The sequence below is a fragment of the Bacillus rossius genome, chromosome 3 (assembly GCF_032445375.1).
Source record: "Bacillus rossius redtenbacheri isolate Brsri chromosome 3, Brsri_v3, whole genome shotgun sequence".
In the NCBI taxonomy this organism is placed as follows: Eukaryota; Metazoa; Arthropoda; class Insecta; order Phasmatodea; family Bacillidae; genus Bacillus; species Bacillus rossius.
The window spans coordinates 128214003-128241748 of record NC_086332.1 but is presented as its reverse complement, the minus strand read 5'-3'; the positions used below and the strand labels follow the sequence as shown (position 1 = coordinate 128241748).

At 35.9% G+C, this 27746-nt stretch overlaps 1 protein-coding gene across 3 annotated transcripts in view; it reads right to left on the bottom strand.

Moving 5' to 3' along the window:
- Positions 1-5065: 5065 nt before the first annotated feature.
- Positions 5066-27746, bottom strand: part of LOC134531237 (equilibrative nucleoside transporter 1) — a 296916-nt gene continuing 274235 nt past the window's right edge. For all 3 annotated transcript variants that reach the window (XM_063366923.1, XM_063366924.1, XM_063366922.1), the window contains 2 exons: positions 24307-24509; positions 5066-5405 (listed from right to left, as the gene is read on the bottom strand). In XM_063366923.1, coding sequence (XP_063222993.1) covers positions 5276-5405; positions 24307-24509 — 333 coding nt within the window. In that variant the 3' untranslated portion in view covers positions 5066-5275. The remainder of the gene's footprint in view (positions 5406-24306; positions 24510-27746) is intronic.

Below are 27746 nucleotides of genomic sequence, written 5' to 3'. Positions count from 1 at the left end.
TAATAATATCATCACTTGTTCGAGACAGAACCAACATCTTGTATTAAGACGTAACTGTTGCAATTATCGTTACGGTCGCCATCTTGAAAATCCGTAATTTTAATGCTAGAAATTCCGGAAAAATTACAAAAAATATTTTAAAAATTGCCTACTTCAAATGTTTAGTTATTTAAACGATTTCGGTCCTCGGTTCGATTTCCGGCGAGAGAAAACCAGTAATTTATTCATATATTTAAAAAATTCTCAATAAAAAGTAATAAAAACATCTTACACCACACGCGACATTTTGAATTATGTCACCACTGTATCAATTATCGTTACGGACACCATCTTGAAAGTCCGTAATTTTAATGCTAGAGAATCGGGGAAAATTCCAGAATTTATTAAATAAATTTGTAATCAATTTTCTGATTGATTTTATCGATTCCTGTCCTTTATTCGATCCCTGGTTGATGCAAAAGATTTAATTTTATATAAAAATAATAATTTCATTAAATGATGTTCAAAATTCTTAAAGAGGCTTAAAATCCTATACTACCATCTTTCTACAAACAATTACGACTGCCATCTTGAATATTTTCATTTATTGACTTATAAATTTGGGAGAAATTCCAAACTTCACCGAAAAAATAACTCATTAATTTACATATTGAATCGATGGATTCCTGTCGTCGGTTTGCTTCTTGATCAGTGACAAGTGTAACTAAATATTAAATAAATTTTATTTTTCTGTTTCCATTCCCTTTCATGAAGTTTATCATTCATTCACTCTACGAAAAACAACTCAAGACAATATACGACAATGTTCGACGAATTAAATACGTTGCCGATAAGCCTAACATGAAAGTTTAGTTTTTCGATACTTAGAATAACCTCTAAACCGTTCATGTACAAAGCCATACATACAGGCCAATTGTTTTCGGACCACGAGACCGGATTCGTCAGTCTGTGTTTATGTAATTAAAGATTTTGAGTATTAAAGAGGCCTATGCTATGTTCCTGCACAAAATTTTATATAATTAATTTTTTTCCTCTCAGGACAAATAGTTTGGTAAACATGTAAAAAAGGGTTCCCTAAAAAATTAGTTCATTACAATAATTATAGTACATGTAAAATTTCAGGCTCAAAATTTTTTTCAAAATTTACTATTATTTTGTTTTACTACACATTTTTCGGCCTCTTTCTCATCAAATTGTGTTTATTAGGATGTTAGAACCGTTACACATTTCCTTGACTTACCTTTCATGTATTCATTAAACCAGTCCCTCATAGCTGGGTGATCTAGCTTCTCTAGGGGAATATTTGCAGAAACAAATGAACGTACTGTATCGCTTGCAAATTTGACTTTAATTTCCTTTACTCTATATGGAGAACAATATTATCCTCGAGTGTCACTTGCCTTTTGACTCCACAACCTGATGGTGATGTTTGACTTTTTTCTTCTCTAAATGAGATGCTCACTGTTTGCAGTGTTTTTCACAAGTATCTTATATTTTCCCATCTACTACCGTATTGCAAAATTTACACATCATTATCAGCTTTTCTTTATTAAAAACAATGAATCCTTCATGCTCGTATTATTTAGCTCGTTCAAACACTGATACGACCTTAGGCATTGTGAAGTATCAAGTAAACTTCAAACAAAACAAACTGCAACTACCTATTTTCGTTCACATTTAACTATTTACATGGAACAAAGGATCTTTTCAAACCTCAATTGGTCATTTCACATGACCGGCGTATTGCGACGTTAAAATCCCATAACCTCTCTGTTATTATTTACAAGCAGTGTTGCCAGATTGTAAATGTCAATGTCTCGTACCAAGGAGCGAAAATTCTCGTACGACACACAAAAAATCTCGTACACAATGGTATTGTAAAAACAACAGTTTAAATGTGTTTCTACAATATTTTTATATAAGTACTTGACATTTGAGTTACAAGCCTAACAAATCTAAACTAAACAATTTTCACAATCCTATGATTACATAAGTAAAACATTATTAACAACAATTTTCACAACAATACAATTATCCCTGCCATTCACTCTTTTTTCATTATTTTTTTCGTAAAGAATATCCATTTTTTTATTTTCGTTAATTTAAGATACAAAAATACTCTAAATTGTGAGTTGGAGTTGTGCATTTAACATTATTCTGACTCTGGGTCATTTCCTGTGCTAGACAAATAGAGGTTGGCACCTGCTAATAAAAAAAAAACACTATCTGTGTGTCGCCTGTGTTGCCAGCCAAAAAAAAAGTCAACGCTGTCGGGCAGGAACTTCACTTAATGGTATTAAGTTACAAAAGTAATGTTATACACTTGGACAAAACGATACAATAAAACGAATATATCATACTAGAACCCGGGTAAAAAAAACAACATTGAAAGTGATCTTCAAAATTCTCGTACAAAAGCGTACGAGATCCAACTTTACCTCGTACAACGTACACAGGTTCTAAATTCCCGTACAAATACGAGAATTCTCATACGTCTGGCAACACTGTTTACAAGCAATACAACAACGGAACAGAGATAATTATCTCTGCAACGGAAACGAATATGGCCAAACGGCTAACTTCATCCACATCCCGCTAGGAACACTGATAAATGGTTGCCGATTTCCGGGCCGAGTGTTTGGTATTTATTTTGCTTCAACTTAACTATGGCGCGTCTCATAATAAACATGGCTTACGGTGTTTTTGTTTACTAAACGAATACCTTTTGCGGCCAAAGTATTATTCTGACATTTCGCGGGTATTTCGTGAAACAACAAGAATATTGCGAATAGTAATGAATTTCGCGGCATCACCAATTATTTCGTGAAAACTAAATGCTGTAAAATCAAAATAGGCTTTTGTAAACACATTTGTAAGTCCTTAGAATGTAGTTCCGAAATCGCTAGTAAAATTTCGAGATTTCGTCATTAACGAAATTCGAGTACCTCTAATTATTACTCACGTTGAAACCTATGAAAAATGTCAAACACAAAAAAAAATTAAAAAAATCTCCAATTACGTTGGACAACCACACAAATTATATAAAATAATTTTTCCGACAATTGGTCAGTAACACAAAAATAATCACTCGTACAGACCCTTGGAAAATAACACAAAATTAAAAATCACTTTTTAAAAAACGAATCAATTTTCGTTTGCCTTGATTTCACTAGACTTTTGGATAAAATAAACGACTGGACCTCTTGGAAGTTATTCAAATCTTTCGTCGAAGCATTTGTATGCTGATAAAAACGACTGATTGTATCAAGTGCCTCCATCATTAACGTTTTTGACAGAACAGATACGTCACTTGCTTCGTAGTCATTATTGTCATCATCTTCAAACGCCGCTTCGTTTTGATTAGAAGAGACGAGCTCGACAAGTTCCGTGTTCGTCACCTCCGCGTAACTACGCCGTACGCAACGCTTACGATGCAAGTGTGAGACCAGTTATGCTCATTTACGGGCTACAGTCGGCGTGATTCTAAATAAGTAATGCTCGCAGCAGGGCCCTGTCGCACTTGCTTTCATTGCCACGAGGCAAGCTATGCTCGCTGTGGGGCCCCACCTTGTGCGGTGTTGCCAAGACGGCCAAATCATGCGCGTTGTTTCATTTGCCGGACGCGTGGAATTGTGCGAAGCTGTTTCTCATTTATTAAGGAAATTGTAGATGTTTTCTAATTGTTTTAGAGCAAAATTACAGGTGTGTAATCTATCACTATAGCGAAAATGAGCCCACGCTGCATTCGTTATTTCCTAAATTTTTATCCTACGCAGCATATGCAAAACTGACGGTGCTGATGGCCATTATCGTTATAGCGGACTTTACGCTATAGACCGTATTCGCTACAACGGACTTTCACTGTATTTAATTTCTGATGTAAGAGGTATTTTTTTATAATAATGAACACATGAAAGAAGATAATATGCATTAGCTCTTCAATACATTTAGTTATTTTTGCTAAAAAAAAACTGCTCATTGGAGGCCATCAGAGGCCCTGCTGCGACCTGTATGATATCTTCCCCCCTAACTCAAATATTAGTTTATAGTACACACATGTAGGAAGCTCCCTGCCTATCAATGCTATTGGTAGCATCACAAATTTTGATGCAAAAAAATAAAAACCAGGATGGAAATAGCCCTGTTTGCTTGGTATGACTTAGGCTGTTTTTGTCCCAAGCACTCTGAATGCTGATGTGGCCAGATGGAGCTAACTTCAGCACAGTCAGGTTTATTGCTGTCTTAATGTGTGCGATAGTTTTTATAGAAAGAATGGACAAGAAAGAGAAACTTGCCACCTTTCCTCTCATGTGGAAAGAGATGTGTAAAAAATACGTAACAAGGGAAAGGAAACATAAGTACTAAAAATAGTATCTTTTCCTTTGTCTTTTTGTTATGTAGTGTGGTGGAGGGGGGATAGGAGGGGCCAGGAAGAAGGGAGGGGGAGAGAAATGGCCGCAGGACTGCAGCATCACCCCCTCCTGCAGTAATAAAGTGTGAGGAAGACGGAGGCTCAACACAAGGGTCATATTTCTTACACACCAATAAGCTGTGACACGGAACATAAAGACTTCACTTGTGCCTGAGGAACTAAACCGAAGACAGATACATTGTGCACCCTTTGAATGAAAATTTTAGATATTTATGCCCAAAATTAAAGACTTGACCCATAGCAAGGGTAAACATGAACTACCACACCGGAAGATTGCTTCAATTTAACATAGTGTTATTGCAAGTGAAACATTAGCCGAATGAGTCTATTCAGCAAGATAGTTTGATTACATCAATTGTAAAATAAATTAAAAACATTAAAAGAATTTCAGCAGGAACTAACACACATTAAAGATGCATCTATGTATTCACGATGAAACAAATTCACTAAGGTTTGTGATGCTCCAGTTACTCTCGAAGATATAAGTACAATTGTGTTGAAGTCTGTCGAGGACCTGCCGCACAAGTGAGCGACAGTAAACATGCACAAGGCACACGGCAGCAGCTGGAACAGTATGCGTAACAACAAAAGTGCCTTATATGCATCCACCTCTCCCGCAATCATACCACAAACTTCAATAGCTTTACTACTTTTATTAATAACACTGGTACATAACCACCCATGTGAAAAACAAAGCTTTAGTTTTGCATGAACCCTGATGCCAGTATCGCATCCAGTCAATCAATAAAATCCATGCCAGACAACGACCTAATGGTCTCACGTAATCATCAGTCGAATAAAGAGACACTTGTTGGTGGCTGAACGCTGGCTGCTGGCTGCTGGCTACTGGAACCAGCTGATGGTGGCGATGCCAGGCATCAGCAAAGAGAAGATCACGCCGGCAAGAATGCCGGTGATTAGGAATGCCGAGCCAAACATGCCCGCGGTGGCTGCATACTGTGGCTCCACAGACCTGCCAACACAGACCACAAACTCTTCAATCATATGTGAACATGTAACTAAAACTTGTTTATTAAAAGTGATTCACTTTCTTCTAAATACAAAAAAAAAGATAAATGTGTAGAGATATGTAAATAGTTTTTTCTCTCCCAAAACTAAGGCAAATAAAATATGTGAACATTTATGAATTGAGCCGAATAAAGCTTTTGTGCTAAAATGTTATGTCTGACAAGTGGCATAGGACTTAGCTCTGGCTGCTTGTTGAAGTTAACACTAGTGTACTGGTGTGGTTATCATGATAGCATGATAGATGTAGTCGTCAGTGTGAAATATTCAGTTATTTCCTTGCTGTGCTCACGGACTAGAGCCTGTTAGTAAATGTGTGGTTGCAACAATGTACAGTGAAACTGTGTTAAGACGTCGAGAAGAAACTTCTTAGCTGGGAAAACTTCTTACAAGGGAAAAGGAAACTATCCTCTTTTTCATAGCTTACTATCAGTATAATTGAACAAATTTACAAATGGTATCAATTTCTAGTGAAAAATAGAGCCTAAGACTATATAACGAAACAAAGATTAAATTTCCTATTTGTGAAACTAATTCCTACTTGCATTTACGTATATTGAATAATTAATGTTTACACAAAACAGTACAATATTAAATGTTCTAAATTAAATTTTTTGAAAAAAGTGATCCAGTGTTGTTTGCTTGGAGTTCTTCTCAGTTTGCTTCATTATGAAATTTTCAATGAGCCAGACACTTTGCCAAATGTTGTCTGGCACGTTTGCAGTTCCTTGAACGAAGTCCCGCAGCCCTTCCAGATGCACTAAGGCATCAGAACAGGTTGGTTTTAATGGTGCTCTTGGTTCACTTTCCTCATCCTCTTCATCTTATCTTCTACTGCAATCACATCACTGTTGCTGCTGCTTGCTATCGCTTCAGCACTCTGAGGCTCACAAGGCAGAACGTCACTGTCAGCTTCAACATAATCATCAAAACTACAAGTGATTTGTAGTTTGCTTTGCAAACTTTTCCATGCATTATTGCACGCACCCTCATCGCCACCATCACCCTCATCAGTTGGGGCTACAGTGTCACCTCCAAAGCCTGCCTTCTTGAAGCAGTTGGCAATAATGGTTGGGTCCAACGAATCCCAAGAAGCCGCTAGGAAATGCAGTGCATCTAATATAGACACTTTGTAGGGTGGAGAGTTGGGTGTGTTGTGGTTCATTTTTGTTATTAGTCTGCACACCAGTCTCTTGCGATAATACTGCTTTAGGACCTTGATCACACCCTGATCCATGGGTTGCAGAACTGACGTGGAATTAGCAGGAAGAAACTGTATTCTCACATTCCTCAAGTTCGCCACATTCTTCGGATGGGCATGGCAATGGTCCATAAACACAATTATCTTTCTGTTTTTTACTCCCAATTTGGCATCCAGGGAGTGCAAATATTGTTCAAAGATGCTGCAAGTCATCCATGCAGTTTTATTATTTGTGTACCTACATGGTAAAGTTTTCACATTTTTAAAACATCGTGGATGTTTTGCCTTCCCAATTACAAAAAGTGGAAGCTTCTCGGACCCATCCATGTTGGCCCCCACAAGAACAGTCAACCTCTCCTTGCTCTGTTTACCCCATGACAAGCCTCTCCTTTTAAAACAAATGTTTTGTCAGGCAGCATTTGAAAAAAGAGGCCGAACTCGTCAACATTGAAGATGTCCTTCGGTTCATACTCGGATAGAATTTGAGGCAATAATATTTTCCAGGCATCTATTGATTCTTCACTCACACTCTCAGACTCTCCACTTATTGCCCGGTACACAATGCCAGTTCTATTCTTAAATCGGTCAAGCCAACCATTCGATGCTTTAAACTCAACATTAAGTGTCAAAGCAATCTGTTCTGCTTTTTCTTTTAAAATCACACCACTCAATGGGATGTTTTGTGCACGTTGTTGTTTAAACCATTCAAGCAATGGTTTTTCTATCTCGTCATATTTTCCACTCTTCCTCTTCTTACAGGTCGATGAAATATTGCTAGCCTCGGAACGTATTTCTTCTTGTTTGGCAACAATGGTATTAAGTGTTGATGGTGGTATTCCCAACTCCTTAGCGATCGCCACTCGTGGAACCTTGGGATTAGAATTAACTTTGTTTATAATGTCCAGCTTTTCTTTTAATGACAACGTTTTGCTTTTGATTCCAATCTTATTTAATGCCATTATTATGAAACTAAAACATATTTTGTATCACCTTCAAATAAAAAAAAAAAATTTAAAAAAAAAACGTAACACTCGTGCAAGACGACGCTAACGTAATTAGCGGGAATCTGTGGCGGTAACACTACTCGGCAGTCGGCAATAGACAGAATCGCGTGTTGCAGCAATCGGCGAGGGGAAGCCTACAACTCACGTAGTTTCAGTTCCCTCAGAAGATTTCCGAAGTATTGCGTTTTGGTATTAAGCCGCTAAATCATAAGTTTCCAATGAAAACAAGCATGTTGTGACTGACCTAATCTAACCCTTTGATTTTTTTAATTTCAATATTTGAGAAAAATCCGAAGTTGCACGAACGTGGTAAGGAACTGAAACTATGTGAGTTGTAGGCTACCGATCGGCGAGTTACCCATATCGATAGTCAGCTACAGGCGCGCACTCTATTCGGCCATCAACCTAACCAAAAATGATGCCAACCGGCGAGCAATCAACGTGAATAATCGACTTCGTGCGCGCACTCTGTACGGGCATCAACCAAACTACCACGATGGCAACCAGCGCTTGGTACATGTTAATTTTTATACGTGACTGGCGTTAAATGTGAAACGACTAAACGAGTCCTAAAGAGAATATACTTGTCAACCAATTACGTATTTTTAACTTAAAAAATATAACGGTGATTTCCCAATAAATAATGCATTTAAACTTTAAAAAAAGATTGTTTCATACGGGAAACTAATTTTACAAGGATCGTCTTACACGGAAAATAATAACCTACATCATATGGAGAAAATGGCGGGACCGAAGCATTTGATCGTATGAAACGGGAAATCGTATTGTGCGGGATCGTTTTAAACGAGTTTCACTATATAAGGTATGGGAAATGTAATTTAAGCCTTGACATGTCAACAATTGGGATAAATAGTTCAAAATTAGAATTATAGCAAAACCATGGAAAAATTCAAGATGGTGGGGCATAATCACCCTTAATAAAATTCTCACCACACAAAATTTGTTTAAAATAAAAATATACACACATTCATACACAAAGCATGCCAATGCACCACTTTTAAAGGTGCATGAGCTCAATTTTGCTTTACCCTGTTGATTTCATTTTGTTTCATGCCATACTGCCTTTTTAATTTTCTGAGTCATTTCTTAATTTTAAATATAATGCAAGTTTTATAACTTGTTTTATATAAATTTTCAGTAATGTATGTTAACAACTTCAAATAATTTTTTTTATCGAAAGCAGATAAAATATTTTGCAAAATATGGTAAGTGCCTCAAGATTTCAAAAGAACTCCAAAGACTTTATACAACATAAATCATAACAATGGGTTTTTAGCTAAGTATAAAGTAATTAATTTTTTAGAATAAAAACAGTGTTTAGTTATTGTATTGCACTAAGGTACAATAAATTTTCTACCAGTATGTACATCCTGTCATTGTCTTACCTATGATCATGTTCGTTTTTCTAAAGGTTGCTTTGACCTTTCTTCTTCCTTTATCAGCCATCATCTGAATACAAACCCCTTCATAGTGCGATCAAATCCATCTAATTTTAAGTAGTAACAAAATCTTTCTTACCGCCTATTGGGTAAGTTTGTGCCCGATTTCCCAAGGAATTATGCAAGTAATTTATTTTTGACTGATTTCTTATATTTTAAATTGATTTTATGTCTAACAGTTCTTGAGATGAACGAACTCTACCAAATTCTGGAGTGGGAGTGCGGAATTTCCTCCCATGCTGGTGGCAATGGGAATCTACAAACATCTTGTTCAGGGAAACCACTTATTAATAGAGACCTGAAGAATTCGCTACCGCGATAACGCGAATAATAACGCGAATTTAAGCATTTTCACATGTAAAACGTGAATTTCTGCACTTTTAATTGAAGACGCCTATTTCTCATGCTTTTGGCACATTTTAAAGAAATTTTGTTAAATCCGTCTAAAAATTACGTATCAAAATAAAGATGTATCGTAATTAATTATACATACGTATATATACAATGATTTTTCGTAAGTTCATTACTAGATACTACGGTTATTTTGATTTTTTAGTTCAGTCGCCATCTACCTTTTCTCAACGGTGTTGACTTGTTGCACTATAAAAAAAAATTTGTCACGGGCTTGAAAAATATTTATACATACGTAATTATATAAATGCAATGTTCAATTTCTTTCGTAAATTGTTCTCATATTCTTATAACATAGATTAAATTTACTTTTATATTTTTAACGGTGCCTTTACGTTTGGGTTGAAAATAAATCGGCTTGCTAAGAATGTTTGAGATTTTATGTTGGTCACTCTGTTTTGTTCGTTATTTTCATATAAACAATTTTATTCTGACAAAAACTTTAATACATAAATTACGTTGCAGTATAATACGAACGACAATATTTATTGTTAAATAATTATTGAAATTAATTTTTAAACTTTCCTATACCCATAGTTTAAGGTTATAGTTGAATAACACGAAAGAGACATACAAGTATGGAACTTCAATCGTAACCTCAAAATATGAAATCATACGAAAGTGTAAACAAGTTTGCCGCGAAAACCAATTATTTTATCGTCAACGAGTAACGTAGCTAGTGCGATTACATTAGGTGTTTGTTTTCGTTGTGGTTTTTCTGGATTTTGAGCATTGCTTTAAAATAATTGTACAGCTAATGTTAAATTAAGTATAAAGTTACCCATATTTTGTTTGAAATGCCTAAGCCTCCCGTAAATGCGTATATACTGGCGGAAGAATTCAAACGTGAAGGTTTCTACGCTTCTGACCCAAAAACGTTAATGTGCAGACAATGCAACTGCGCAGTTACATACGAAAAAACAGACAATGTTCTTAAACACATAAAAACAGCCAAACATGATACCGCTTCAAAGAAATTGGCTATAAATCCAGACAATAAAGTTCAGACCTCGGTGCTTACCAGTTTCAACAGTGCTAAACGCTGAAAAATTGTGATTGATAACTTTGCATTAAAAACCACAGAAGCTTTTGCTAAAGCTAACATACCGTTGGAGAAACTCGAAGATCATAACTTGCGGGAATGGATGAGTGAATTTATAGAAGGAGCAGGTGACTTGCCTTGCATCAAAACGTTAGGGGAACAGTATGTTCCGAAGCTGGCGCAACAGCATGCAGATTCTTTGCGCGAGCTGGTTGAGAACAGGAAACTATTCATACTTAGTGATGAAACCACAGACAGTAAGGGAAGATGTGTGTTTCTAGTACTTTTCAGCATTTTGCCTGATAAATTGGAAAACCCAGTTTTAAAGGTTGCTTCTGTTAGTTTCCTGGAAAAAGCTGATGCAACAACTTGCCCACAGGCTTTAAATGACAGTATCCAGAAGTATGGCATTCAGTTTTGCAACATTAGAGGGATAGTATCTGATTCAGCTCGTTACATGACAAAATGTGTATCATCTCTGCAGGTTCTTTTTGGAGAGCACGTCCTACATGTAAAATGCTGGGCTCACAAGCTGGCACTGGTGGGCAATGTCATGTGCTGTGAATTGTCAGAAGTGAATGAAGCTATGGTGAAGGTGAAGACAGCCTTCTTGAACACAAGAAAACGTAGGCACCACTATTTAAAATATCTGGCAGAAAATACTAGCAAACCGGAAAACTTGTTCCCAATGCCAATTGCTACAAGATGGAATTCGTGGTTCAAGTCCGTATTTTATTTAGCAGAGTATCTGCAAGATATTGTTGACTTCTTCAAACAAGAAGATATGAAGACAATTGCGGTGTTCAGTATTTGACATCTTTGTCTAGTAGAAATGCTGATGTTGTTCTGGCACAGTGTAATTTTGTAAAAAATCATGCATCAGACATTGTTGAAATTTTGACGAAGCTTGAGGGATCAAAATATCCAACGGCCCATTTGTTGTGTGATTATCTAGGAGATCTGACGAAGGGCTTTGATTGTACATCTCAGGGAATATTTTCTTCAGCTTTTGAAGATAAAATATCAGTTTTGACAACTTGTGACAAAGCTTTTGTAAAGCAGAAATGCCAAAAAGCATCAGCTTTATGTGGGGACAAACTTCGAAGTTTGATCAATTCAGATCCAAGTATTAAGTATTTTAGATCTTTGAACAAGGTGTTCAGTCCCAAACACATCTTACTTAATGATACCAAAAATATTGTGGCAACAGTGAAAAGCATTCCTGAGTCAGGAGAACTGGACAACACTGTAATATTTAAAGGTTGTGAATCACTGAGGGAAGCTGTACAAGAAGCAGCAAACAGTGGGTGTGACTGTGATGTACAGAAAATGCTAGTGGCTATTGCGACTGGGCTTCTTCAGTTTTCAGCAGCAGCACTGAGAGCCATTTGGAGTCTCACCAACAACGTTGACAGTGAACGCTTATTGAGTCATTACAACCAAGTGGTTACAGACAGGCGTCAGAACTTAAAAGAAGAAAATGTTGAAAGCTTTACGATGCTGTCATTTGATGATTAAGTCAAGAGAACTGCATTTTGCATCTTTTTAATAGCCAAAATATGTTAGAATAATATCGCAACAGCTTTTGTAATTTGTGTAGTATTTTAAGAACAGCAGAAGTTGGTGTTTGTAAACAGTAATTTGTAATTTGTAAAAAAAATCAGTACCCGTTTTAAACTAAGGAAAATAATACCTATTTTTTAAAAAAAAATAACACCTATTTCTGAGAAAAATAACACCTATTTCTGAGAAAAATAACACCTATTTTTGAGAAAAATAACACCTATTTTTGAGAAAAATAACATCTACTTTTTCAGGTCTCTACTTATTAATTATTTTTGTGAAGCATGATCTCGCATGTGTGTATCCTGTAACGTTGCATGACCATGCCCTCCCTAACTTTATAATATTCTTGAGGAATAAATATTATGTATGTTTTGGCATTCAGAAGGGATCAGCCAATTATGTAAGTTCAAGGTCACAGTGACCTAGTCAGGTATTTATATTCTATCCTCAGTAATATTCTTGTAATTAATGGCGATGTTAAATTAATTTACTGAGAAAAGCATGTTAACTATTGTTTTACTGGTTTTCCTTTTGCAAAGGACACCTGACCGTATGTATGATTTTCAGTATTTTATGCATTTTTATATATTATTTTTACAGTAATAATTTTACGTATAGTGTGTTGGTGACTTTCCATAACACAAGACAGTGCTGGATGTAAAATGAAAGAAAGACGTGTGAGACACATCGGTGCCCAAATGACAGACAATAATTTATCACATATGCGTAAGTGAAAGACACAGACGTATGAAACTGGGGAAAGGCCCGCTGAATGGCAAATCACTGATTAGTAGTTGTAAGAGTAAATTTTGTAGCCAATAAGAAAGCAGCATTTTGGGGAAGTTCCCAGCTAAGTGAATTTTTCTGTAAACTTTGTAATGTGCTTTGTTCCGTCAGACGTTGTTTGAGGGCTGTCTCGGTGGTGCAGCGATGTAAATTTTTGTTGGGAAATGAATAAATTTCAAAGCTAAATTCCAAACTCTTTTTTTTTTAAGTTATTCTATCAAAAATTTACAATAATTTCATAACTATCAACAGAGTTTTACACAGTCTATCTGCAACAGTCGTCAAGGAACAGTCGTTTTAGCTGGGCACGATTGTGACTTGTTACAATTGACTGGCCAACGTTTTGCAGTTGAACTGCTACACATCTCCAGAAGAATACACTTGAATAAGTGTGAAAATAATCAGAGATCTGGAGTGATGCCGTGTTGCTGAGTGACTGTAAGCAGTTTCAATGAGCTACAAGCATCTATGAGTTTTCTACGATTCAAGGAACAGTGTTCGTGAGACACCAAGATCCAGTTGTATCCAGTTTATTAGTATGTGAACGTCGCATCACAGGACTTCCAACAGCGGCCACTGGACTACGCTGGACTTCAAGATCTGATGCGCGAGGGACACATAAGTAACGTCATCAGCAAGATATGTTGTCAGCATTAAACATTGTTGACAAAAGGCTGTGGAACGTCGTGCAACTTTGTGGAGAACGCTGCAAACTGTTTGGTTAAAAATCTGTAATATATATATATATATATATGTGTAGCCAAATTTTGAGGTTAAGTTCTATGTGTATTTGATGACAGTGGTTTGAGTAAATAATGTTTGTTGTTTTTGGTAAACTTTTATAAGCATGGCTACCAATAAGATAAGTAAGCCCAGGGTAGAATTAGGTGTACCAGAAACTGTTTGTCAGGAGGAAATTATTTTGGTAGGTAATCCTGTATTTCGTGAAAATGTTCAGGAAAATTCAAACAGCTTTGAGGATCTTATATGCAAATTTGAATAGAATTGTAATCAGGGGAGAATATTTTTTAGTCAGAAGCAGTTACTTCTACCACTGCTGAATGCAGATCACAAATTTCTTCAAATTTCTTTCATAAAAAACACTGATGAACAAATGAATTAAAGTTGTTCATTCTATACTACCTACTAAGCAAGAAATTGTCGCTGTATTATAAACTTTATTCAATCAACAATACAAATTAGGGATGGGGCGACCGAATCCAATATCCGCCGAATCCGCCGAATCCTAGGGATTCGAAGCTTCGGCAGGTCTTATATAGGATTCATCAAAGGATTCAAGTTTTTACTATTTACGGAAAAAAAAATACAGTAAAACTCGCTTACAAGGTCCCGCATGGTAGGTTTTTCTGTATAAAGCGTTTAAATTGCCCGAGGTCTCATCATTTACGCCGTTAAATGTGTGATATAAAGTCCGTTCAAAATTTTTCTGAAACTTCCTGTCTCAAATAATGGCGCACGTAAATATGAATAAAAAACAAATGAACAACAACATACGAAGAAATATGGATGATGTACCATAACTACAGTATAAACCCAATAGTTATTTTAAGATAATTACCATAAAAAGAACAAGCTTCTTTGTAGAATAACATAATTACTACAGAAGCATGATAGCTACCATATTTGCACTATAGTTACCGTAACAACCGAGATGTATATTTACCGTGATAGTAATGTATTATTTATTTATGACATATTAAATTAAAGAACATTGTTGAAAAAAAAAAGGATGTTAAACTTTGATATGTACGGATGGCACATGTTGCTAAGAAATAATGCTATCTGAAAGAATGCAGTATTACTACGAAAAGTGAAAATGGTACTCGTGGATTTTTAGGTTATGGCAGTCTCTTTCATTTTTCAGTAATATCGGCCGAAAATTAACAAGCGTACTGTATCGGAAGTCGGCAGAAATGCCGATTCAACTAAATATTTGCAAAATCGGCTTCTTCAGTACAGCTCTACATTTGATGACATGAGTAAACATATTTCAGACTTCAGGATATTGAAAAAGACTTTAATTTTCATGTAGGTTTATTGTGTGTATGTTTTTTTTTTTGCAAGTGTAAATTGAACTAAGTAAAATGCTTTTATTTTGATTACTTTCAATTGATTAAACTTTAATGACCAGTTACAGATATTTATGACACTAATTTTGAGGTTAAGCAATTTTACTAAAGCATTCAAGCCACGCAGGTTGCCAGCGAGAGATGCTTCTCTTCTGCTGGAAACACTATCTCATCTCCAATCGTAGAGCTAATTTAACTCCTGAACGTGCAGAACAAATTATTGTTCTGCATGATAGATTAAAGAACAGAATTTATTACTCTGTGACAATCTCTCTCAGAATTATTGTGAAAAGTGGAAATGTTGAAACAATGTGAATGTACTTTTCAAACAACATGATTTTTTGTTCTAAGTTTGTTGAAGCTCAGTAAGGACTCCAGAAAAATTGACAAGGATGAAATTTTTCCAAAGATATGTTACATTTACACAAACATATACTTGGTTATGTTAGTTGGATGATATCAGTTACTAATGAACCAATGGAAACATGTAAGATTCAATGGAAAAAAATGTTATTTTTTTTCTAGTAGTGCAAAATGTAAACACACTCTGTAAATAGTTACCCAAAATTAATAAGCCCACTTCATTTTAATACTTTATTCAAACATTATACTAAGTTTAAGATAAAAATAATTTCCCAAAAGTGTAACTGTACCACGAAAGCTAGAGCTCGGCTCTAAGTAAAATTCTTAGGCTCGCAGACCTCTAGTTATTTATAGAAAAAATCCTAGCCTCTAATCTGTACTAAAAATGAAATTTCTCAAGAAAATTTTTTTGTCTTTATATACACTTATACTAGAAATGTACCAAACTACATGTAATAAAGTCAAGGGACTTTTAGTGCAAGCAGAATACATCTCACTAAATTATATATGTGGATATCATCTGTTAAAAGATTCGGGTTTGGGTTCGAGATTCGGCAAATCCAGTCTAGGATTTGAGTTAGGATTCGGACTCGAGGAAATCAGGATTCGCCCCATCCCTAATACAAATGAATTTGTTTAATCAGAACTGCCCTTGAACAAATGCCAGCTGATGACTACAAAGTTGTAGTTACAGCATATAAAACACCTGTCAGCCAACAAGAGAGACAATAGAATGCACCGACAATTGATGAAGTGGCGATCGTTATAGTTGGTGAAGAATTTAACTAACCTAACATAATTCTTCATTGCAGACATGGTGATGTTTAGCAAGTCTCGACAACTCATCAATCACATGATGGAGTTAAAAATCCAATTTTATTTTAACATTGAGAAGATGGATATCATTTCAACATCAAATTGAGAAATCCACAAACAGATGAGGAATAAAACAAGAAAGTCAGTGCCATGAATTACTATTCATATTGATTGATGATTCGTGAAAATGCTGAATATCATATATTGAAATGTCGACAATTGTTCCATCAACACATTGTCAATTTGTACACAAAATCGGAAACCAAATGACTACTCTACATTAGATTAAATAAAACAAAGTTGCCTTCCGAGGAGTACATTCATTTACGTGATGCAGTTGTCAGTGATGGCAATGTGAATCCCAATGAATTGAAAATAATGGTCAAACTATCTGCCATATTTACAGATTCCACAGCACTGCATGAATACGCACAATATGCAATGACACATGATCATGCATATGACTGCCCAGATGTTTTTATTACATTTAAATGCACTCCTACGTGGGATGAAGTAAATTAACTTTTGTTAACCAACCATCATTGGATCGTCATATTTCTGTGCCTGTGTTCAAAAAAAAATTGAAATCTTTCATGGATTTCACTGTCAAGAAACAAATTTTTTGGAGACACATACTGTTGGATGAATTCCATAGAATGGTAGAAAAGAGGATTGCCAAATGCATACAAATTGATTTTATTGATCAAAAAAGTCACACCAGATCAAATTGATCCAATCATCTCAGCAGGAATATCAGATTTTGACATTGATCCAAACTCATTTGAAGTCATCACCAAAAATATGATTCAGGTTCCATATGACTTACTCAACAATCATTCACCATGCATGTGCAAAGGGAAATGCACGAAACCATACCCAAGAGACTTACCCTCTTTTATCGCATAATCATCGCACTCGCGTAATCGTCGCACCCATATATTTGGGCGTCAAGATTTGGATAAAAAAAAACCTCTCACGCAAATGTCGCATGATGTTTTTGGTTCCGCTATTAGATTCAGAGCGCTTAGTGTGGTTATTTTTTCGATATAAAACAATGTATTTTAAAATAGAAATCTAATATTTATTCGGATCACCTCTTACTAACTTAATTAACGGAAATACGTAGTTGTCTGATGTGTAAATTTTCTTTTAAAAACGTTTTTAAACATTATAACGTTCATCTTTTCGTTTGCGTCACCGCGGTGTACCGCTTACAAAAATGTAGCGAGCGCTCATTGCAATCATTAATGTTTGTTTATGTTGCTTCCCGTATAGAGCACGCACACGTAGTCCTATATAAATATCTCGCCGATGCATGCAACGTGTGCTCTCTGTCTGGTTATGTTACTTCCCGTATAGAGCGCGCATACGTAGCCGAATATCGATATCTTGCCGAGTGCATGCAGCGCACGCTCTCTGTCGACTGCCGAGTTAACTACATCTGATAGCCCGCACTCTTTCGTGGTGTGTATACGGCAGTAGTTACGCGTTCGTTCGGCTTGCGTTTGGATCACAGATTTTATTTTTCTATTTGAAGTTGAAAGGTTTTTGTTGCATGACTTATTAATATAAATTGTTTGGCGTGCTTTTTTATACTTCACGTTTTAAATAAACGTACTTTCCATGAATTGATTTTGTTTTATGAATAACTTTAAATAACAAAAAAAAATTTCCCGCATAATCGTTGCACCCCTACTTTTAAAACTTGATTTTAGAATAAAAAGTGCGACGATTATGCGAGAAAACACAGTACTTGCAGAGACTATCACTGGTAATGATGGATATTCACTCAATAATTCATTGACTATCAACTGAATATGGTGGCAAATTCATTACTTTAAAAGAACAAAACAATGATTTTGAAGTAAATAATCATTGGGTTGTACTAACCATATTCACCATTACTCTTGAAAACGTACAAAAGCACATATCAATGTAGATTATTAATATTCAGTGAAATCAACCAAAGTACATTTGCAAATATGTCAAATAAGGAAGTGATACTGCAGTTTTTGGAGTGGGAAATGTAACTGCAACTATCGATGAAACTAACCACATCAACTGGGATTATACATTACCAGCAATGAGGCAGTATGGTGCAGTTTATAATTTCCAATCAATGAAAGACATCCACAGTTTATCACCTGGCAGTGCACTGTGACAATGTGCACTTCACAACAGAAACTGCCCATGCAGAGCATTATCACCACGGCCAACAATGTTTACTGCATGTTCCTCATTGTAAGGGGATGATATGTTTGCAAAGGTGCAACAAGTTTCAATGTTGCAAATAAGGTAAAGCAGTTGCAGGACATCCCAATTTATATAAGACCAACACTGTTCATCCAAACAATACAGAATGCTTTTACTTGCAATTACTGTTAATAAATGTATGTGAACAACATTTTTCCAAGATATGAGAACAGTAAATGGTCAAGTACATGCCACTTATTGTGAAGCTTGCCAAGAATTAAATATTGAAAACTATGAACATTGGGACATTTCACTGATGCATCGGCTACTGCTCAACCACAGTAAATATGCAAATTATTTGCAATCATATTGACAACATGCTTACCATCCAAAAAAAAAAAATGTTTAGGAAAAATACAAAGACTACATGAGTGAACGTGCAACGAATCAAATTCCGGCCATTGAATTCACACCCAGAGGTATAATGAGGCATTGGTTTCGATTGAGGGCGTGTGTTTGGCAATCACTAACAAAGTACTCGTACAATTGGGAATGGCTGTGCCAATTCAATCTGCTCGTGATTGGCAATGAGAAACACACACACAATTTGATATCAACAAATTGGGTACATTTGTTCACATGAATCTTCTGAAATTGGTTCCAAAACAATGCATAGCATATGACAGAATTATGCATGCAATTATAAGCCAAAGCAGCTGATTGTATTTCCTAGATGCGTCCAGACTCCAGAGGCACAGGAAAAACTTTTCTCATTTAATTGATTTTGGCAACCATACGATCACGAAAATATATTGCACTGACAATTGCATAATCTGGAATTGCGGCAACTCTTTTAGATGGTAGCCAAACAGCGATGTAATCTGAGGTGAATTATTGAATGGAAGGGCATATCACAAATTTATTTGTTCATTTGTGCTGAAATAGGCATAGAAGTGATTCGAAGAAAAAAAATCAGACTTTATATTGTAACACACTAGATTCCCGTTATAGTGAGCACAATAATAGAGAGAACACGGCTATAACGAGGTCTTTTTGAGGAATTTACGGCATGATCGCGTGAAGCGCACTTTGGTTGTTTGTCTGCTTTATCTCCACCCCTCTCGCTCGCCACTAGACATCCTGCCGTTGACACCTGTCACATTCTTCAACCTCGCAGTCGCCACCTAAGTGCGTGGCTTTAAAAATAGAATCCCGTCCTTTCTTTCTTTTATCAAACTTCCGTTAGTTGTCTGTTCATTAATATTATTCTATTCCTGTGAACTCAGTATAACAAATGCTGAACGTGCTGGGGATATGTGCATGTGTAATGCAACCGCTAGGCTACAAAGAGTGCAGTCCCTTTGTTTCGTTTCTGACTACGACACTACAAGATAAGCCGGCTATCATTCAAACGCCCAAACTCAGTGCGTACGTGCGACTTCACAGTCACAGCATCACTGGCTGGCTTCAAGGCCAAGGTATGCTCGACTCGAATAAACCAAGCCTTTGAATATACATATACTTGTATGCATTTCTTATTATTTATAAAATAGACAAAATCTATTTTTTACCGCCATTAAACATAACAATGTGGACTTTTTTTAAAATATAAATGCTCTTAATTAATTTTTTGGGACATTTTCATTAACGAATAATAACACTGTTTATAAATATGTTAGGTCAAAAAGTCATAGCCGTCTTTATACTTGTTGCTAATTGATCACGTTAATAATACACAAATATTTACACACTTGTTTGGAATTATTTTAGTCGTGACACATTTAAAATCACGTCACGTTATTTATTTTACTATCTGACAAATAGTAGGCACTACCGTATTTATTTCCGAATCGCTAGGAGAGTTTTCTTGAAACTTTTGTTTCGGTCAGTTGTTGGGGTATCTGTCCGGGAAGGGGGTGGTGATGGTTTGAGTTTACTCTCAAATTTATTTTCTTAAAAAGTTAACAGGTTTCTTTAAATGATAAAAGTATAGTTTTCCAGTGACTATTTTGTTTGAGGCGTACGTGCGTTGCCGAACTCCTGCTTTTTTTGTAAGGAATTAAATCGTCGCACTACGCTAGCGCCGCCTGTTAGCAACATCCCGAACCAACATGGCCGCCAGCAGACAGCCCGCGTCGGCAATAGATAGCAGCACAATGCTGCGTCGGCTGCGGGCCAAGTTGAGTAATCGATTGCGGGCAGAGATACTATACTTACGTGGCGTGGTAGGGTATTCTGGTTATTTTGACGCAATCGGTGATCACATCCGTACTTGTGGGGTATCGTTTTAAAGAGAATTCACACATCTGCTCACAGAAATTAAGATTTCGTTAATATAACCTGTTATTTTCCAATTATACAGGTTTAAACACAATTTGTATGCTATTTTCGGTTAATTTTTATTTTTTGGGGGCCAAAATCTGTCCAATTCGGTTATAGCGAGGGCACGGTTATAGCGAGGATCAAACCCGGAACCGTGACACCTCGCTATAACGGGACTCTAGTGTATTTCCCAATGTGTATATTTATTAATACTTTTTTACACACCATTACTTCAATAAACAGTTGAATTTTACATGCAGATGTTTCTCCAGAGAGTAATGTTTAACAATATAGAGTAGTATTTTAAATGATGTAGGATCCAAGACCAGATAATTTGAAATGGTTTTTTTACGTAGTTATTTCGGTATTTGAATTTACAAATAGTTGGGTTCAAGAAATATGTACCCACAATATTAAATATGCATATCTATTTTGTAAACAAAATTGATAAAACACAACTGTCTGGGGACATAACTTATCCCAGTGTCATAAATTACCCTAGTTTAGTCAGGCTATTAACCCTTTTAGTCACAAATATTATTTAAGATTTAATGAAAAAGTAAAGTGTTGTATATATGAGGTAGGAGCTCAGGCAATGTGCAAACACTATCAAATGTTGTTTGAAGCCCCCAATGACACAGTTGACAGAAGACAGTAATAGTTGTAGATCTGTGCACATGAATGGCAGCATGTCTTCACCTGCTGTCAGCCTTTCAGGTGCCAACACGAGAAGGTAGGAAGTGTTAGTGGTAAAAGGGAAGATGCATCTTCTTAGTACCAGACAGGCATGATCATTTACACTAAAAGTAGGTACGAGGAAACAAAACACAAACTCAATACACTTTCAAAATTAACTTAAAAATAGACAAAAATTATTTAGAATAATATAATTCTCATAAACAATCTTGCAGCCCTACATCACTTTCACTCGAACACATCTTGTGTGCATTCCTCTTTCAACAGACCCTTTCATTTTACATGACATTACTCTTCTCTAACAAGCAAACAAATACTGTGGTCAACACCTGACCATCCAACACCTTCCCTGCTTTTTTTTTTTTACATATATTTAAATAATGTAATTATAATTACGTACATACTATTTATTGCTTTAAATTTTATATTTGTTTGTGGTTGTAACTAAGGTCTTATATGTGGAAGTACTTTGACATACAGCAGAACACCGATTTTACATTACCGCATTTGACGTTTTCCCATTATTTGGACCAGTTTATTTCAGGCCCGTTTTAACCTCATTTAATGCAATGCAATAAATGCCCGTTGGTTAGAAAATGCCTATAATCTGCTTCCCGCAATTTACGCAGTTTGTTTATGCTATACCTACATAAATATTTTATTCCTGTGTTTGTCATTGACATCTTACCTATGAAAATATCACTATTGTGTGAAATATAAAATCAAAAATGCTGTTGGGAACACTAACGCTGTAGCTCGTGAATTTTTCTAAGTAAATGTTCATTAAAAACGGTACTGACAGGCTGCCAACACTAGCCTAATAAAGGCAGACTTTGAGAAAATGATAGAACGCGATGCTGGCGCTAAAGTTGATAGGAATTCCTACTGTTCATCACTGACTTATACATTCAGGATTATGTACTGTATACATTTCCAGTATTAAATCTTTGTCAATGTCTGTTAAGAAGAATAACGTGGTCGGCGACAAATAATATTGTGAATAAGGGAAAATGTTGCTTTTTTTTCTGTGAGTAATTAACTGTGTTTTTTCTGTACATATTTTAACAAGAAGGCATCATGTAAAAAATAGAAAACATTTTCTATTGATAAAAAACTCAACTTTTTAAAGTGTGTGTACGAGCACAAAGGTACTCGTGTTTCACTTGCTGAGAGGTTAGGCGAGCCGATTTCAACTCTGAACACAATTGTGAAAAATCGCCAAATTATTGAAGAAAATGCATCTCTGAGTGGTGGTCTTTCTAAGAAGAGAAAATACATTTGTGCAGAGATGCCAACCTTTAACAAGACCTATCAGTGGTAGTATCAGACACTTATCAGTAGCTTTCGGTAGTAACCAAAATTAATTACAAATGTTACTTGTAATTGACTTACCTGATCATCTGCATTATGTAGGACTGCTCTGTGTTTGTATATCTTCACTTAATTGTTTTTTTAAATAGTCATTTAAAATTTCGGTTCTCTCAGTTTGCTCGAAACATGTTTCAGCATCAAAAATTAAATTAAGAGTCATTTCAATGTCATCACTGCAAAAACTAGGATAGAATGTAAAAAAAGGCTGCACAACTTTCTAGAAACACAGTGGATAAATTTCAAAAAGTACTAAAGTACTATAGTATCAATTAAAAAAAATACTTTTATAAGCAAAGAAAGTCAAAACCAAACTAAAATATGTAAACGTTTGGCACAAAATTAGGCCCTAACTTGAATTAGAAGCAGTAGTGCAATGTTTAGCTTTTTCTAGGTCCTGCTTCTAAAACTTTATTTGAAAGCATTTCACATTATGCGTTGACATATTTGTTTTCTCCACAAGCAGAGCACTCAGTGTGTCTGTCGATAGATTGTTTGATTTTTTCTAACAATGCTAAAGATTCTTTCAACTTCAGCATTGCTATGAGGAACCACTAAAGCAGAAAGCATTACTTTTGGTAACACTGTATACTTAAACAAGCCATCAGTATCTACCAACTGAGAGATCAGATGCCAAGCAACATCTATTCTTGGAGCACAAGAAATATCTTCACGAAACTCATCTGCCTGATATTTTGCAAATTCTATTTCAAGTCTTTCTTGATCTACATGTGTAAGTTTACCAGGGAATCTGGACATCACTCCCAATACCGCTCCTTGTCGCAGCGTGTGTGCGTGTGCGTGTGTGTGTGTGTGTGTGTGTGCGTGTGTGTGTGCATGCGTGCTGCTAACGTCCACCGGAGGACTCAGAAAGCCAATGACATATAATAATCAATAGTGTAAGTCTGTTTTATAAAGATAATTAATGATTTTTATTTAAGTCAAAATTGCTTTTGTTTTTCGGCTACTATTAAGAGACGTTTTACTATTTACGTAGCACTCAACTACAACAGACCTGGACTGACGAAGGTCATTCTATATTTTAGTATTTGAATTGTAATTGTTATGGAATTTATAAAATATGGTTTAATTATTTGAGTAATTTTATTGTATTTTTAAGAGAATATTTTTGTTTAAATTGGCATTTATCAGCGGCACGACCAGAGTTTGTATAACAGTACTTGAGTTTTGGCGCGATAGTACTGACGACCCACCTCGGCAACCATGTTTTGCTACAGTCGCTTTGCATCGTCAGCCCAGTTAGGATGCTTCCAGCACTCCGAGGACTTCAACTCTGGTAATATCTGAGCTAAGTAATGCTGTCTGCGTAATTTATCTCAATTGTTTACATTATCCTCGAAGCCTACCTCGGGGTGCGACAACATAATTAATTTGTATTTAAATCAGCTCGCCAGAATTCGTCATCAATGCGAATATTCTTTTTAACCACGTGGTGGTTCGAACCTCCATAAACTGGTGATGCCACAACACTAGGATTCTAGGAGGGACGTGTGTCGAGCATACACTCACCCAGAGACATACATCATGGCCACGGCACTGAAGTAGCCGCTCGTCACCGCCATGGCGACTGCCCCCAGCCAGTATGCCCAGTCGCTGGTGACCAGAACGGGCAGTGCACGCTCCACGTTGGCCGGCACATAGTTGCACAGCAGGAAGAACGGGATGAAGAGTGCTCTCGCGACCACCGGGACCACCATGTACTTGGGCTGGGGCTGCAAGCACATATGGTAACCTCATGTACTTGCATTCCGGGTTCTTTTTTTCTCTTTTATAATACTTTTTGACGGAATATTAATGGTAACTACGTCTGTTCTGATAATCATTCCTAGTATCAGATATCTGCCTATATTAATTTTTTTTGAGTCACAATGGTTCGACACTGGTATCAGAGGTATCAAATGAAAATTTTTTATAATTTCAAGGTAATTTAATCTTATTCAAACATTCTATTGTGCAACTGTAAAGTAATTCATTGAAATATAATTCACCCAAAGATTTGGTTACTACAGAGGTTTATTTTTACATGATCTTAAAAATTTTAAAGGCATTTTTTTCCCTTTATATATGTTTATATTTTTGGTTTCAAGCCCTTATTTTATGAAAAACTGTTTCCTTACTTTTTTAAATATAGACTGTATGGACTATTTCTCTACGTTCAGGTCTCAGTAATGAAAATATCTAACTGACAAAACCAACCACATCGAATTCTGTCCAGTTGTTCACATTATATTATTGTATTTTTGTCTGCCCACCTTTAAAGTTGAATGACTGTTGGTGGGGATGTTACAAATTAAAATAAATAAACAAAATAAATATAATAAATTTTAAGAAATGGTTTCAAGAAAATCTTAACATTCAATAACAGCAATAAATGTTAATCATTTTGGAAATAACTTGTTGAATATGATGGTTAAATTTAGAAATAATAGTACACTAAATAAAAATTATCCTAAACCATTTTATTATATACTTATACCCACAATTTCAGGTAGTTAGTTCTATAGGTGATAAAAAGATTAAAATTCTGCAAATGAATTGGTTGTGATGACATCCCTAATTCTATTATTAAAGCATATGCTAACGTATAAACACCTCTGTTAATAAATACATACTTTTACTGAGACCTTATCTACCGGAATCTACCCTGATCCCTGGAAAATGTTTTAGTCATATCAATTCAGGAATAAACTTACAGTTTAAAAAAAAAACTAAAAATGATTTTATTGTTGAATGAACTAAAAAACACAAAAAATTAAATTGAAATTTAAGTTTCTGTCCAACAGCCAAATAATGTACCACAACTCTGTATAACTAAAATCGTGGGCTACTCTCTTCTTTCATTTCCGTAATGATTATAGCCTAAAATTACTGATAGAAATTTTAAGACAAATTATATTCACGCCATTACTAATTTTAAGTCCATCATTGTTATTAAGTTCAAATAGTAATTTTTCCAAATGACAATATCCTAAAATTTTCATGTTGACTATATACCAAAATCAGTGATAGAAAATCTATTACAAATCATATTGTTATTACTGATAGAAAATTTAAGACAAATGATCTCAAGCACCCCACGCTTTATCACCAAGATGCCCAAATATAATCAAGAAATCTATATATTACCATTTTAGGATTTTCAAATACAGATCAGGAGCACACATTTAATTAAATTGATATAATTTTGACAATTTACACACATAAGGTAATAGACAAATATCATCAGTGTTATTACAGTAGCTAAAAAAAATTGTGTGGATACAATTTAATTAGATTAATTATACACAAAATTACTACAGTTTGGATACAAGGGTAACAAACAGGTAAAAATATAACCTCCGTGCAACAGAGACATCAGTGTAACTAACTACGTGAGAGGACCTGCCGATGTGTGAGACAAGGAGCACAGCATGCTCTTCAAGTGTTACAAGTCTCATGTTTTGCAAACTCACTGAAATGTACACTTAGGTTGTTGATCCTCTACGCATTTATAGTGTATCGTTATTCTTGGAACATACCGTTTTTTCCAGCATATAGGTCGTACATTTTATGCTGATTTTTTGTTTGATAAAATTTACTGCAACCCATATACGAAAGATTTCATTTTGGGTGAAAAAAAGTTAACATTGCACTGATGTGGTTGACTATATGCTTAAATAACTAGCCTGTGTTTGTTTTTAATAAATATTTCACAGGTAAATATAAATTGTTTAGTTAAAATATCTGAGCAGTAAGTGTAAAGTACATGTTGTGCAGCGGTAAGTGACGTGGCAGTCTGCCGCTGGGCTGGGGCACTCTGCAAGAGGGGGGAATCCAAACATAAACCAGCCAGAGAGATGCCGAGTGTGTGCATGTGGCCACAACCCCGGTGTTTCCTCGTCGTTGTGAACTGGCACCATACACAATCATCACGTCTATCTCAACAGGTTTTTGTGACGCAGCTATGAGTATTTGGGTGAGATTTCCAATGCTTTCTACTGCATCATTTCATTAGTTTCAAAACTGCTGCAAAGGGGATGCTCTTTTTTTATTGAATAAACTGACAAAAAATTACAAGGAAATAGTCTGCTGTCTTTTCTGTCTTGGGGAAGACGGAAAGGGAAAATGGGTATAAAAAATAGCATTATTTTCCTTTGTATTTTTTTTAGAGGGCTAGGGGGAAGGGGGAGGGGAGGACGTCCATATAAAAGATGGAGAGGGGAAAGACGAAGATCAGTGTCATTCTGCGGCAATAAGGTGAGACACGAACCATAAAGACCTCACTTTTATTCTACTAGAGACAGTTTTATGGAGCGACTCATATTCGAGGGTGACCCTTCCCGTGAAAATGTGAGATTTTTTTTGGCAAAAAAAAAGGGTGTGACCAATACAAAGGGGTGACTCTTGTGCAGTTAAATATGGTATCTTTCTATTAAAAAGTATTGTTGTGATTTATAATGTGGGATGAAAGCTGTGTTTGTAAGGCATAGCCCAATTAAGTTTTATCACAGTTTTATTAATTGCTAATATTTACATTAATAATAAAAATTTAACTTAAAAATGTATAATTACAAATCACTGACACTTTTAAAAATGTTCATTCGCAAGTCACTCCTCGTCTGTTAAATTCCGCAGTTCACAATCCACACTGGAGCTAGGCTCAACAGTGGTTCGCCCCTTACCTTGCGCCTGTCCACACACGCACAATTTCGCGTCACTCAGTCGCTTCACTCTCATGATCTAACCCAACTCCGCGTCGCGCCACTCTTGAGGGGGTTTCTCACCCTCTGCACCGATATCGCATTTCCCTTTGCTCACGTAACTCTCTGTACCCCGGGACAGTCATGGGACTCGCTCGGAATCCGCTCAGAACTCGTCGCGGAACTGTTCCGGAGGCCGGCGTCACTGCTCAACAAGTACACAGGCACCCTTTTTGAACTGACGAGAGCAGCTGTGAAGAGCCGCGTCAT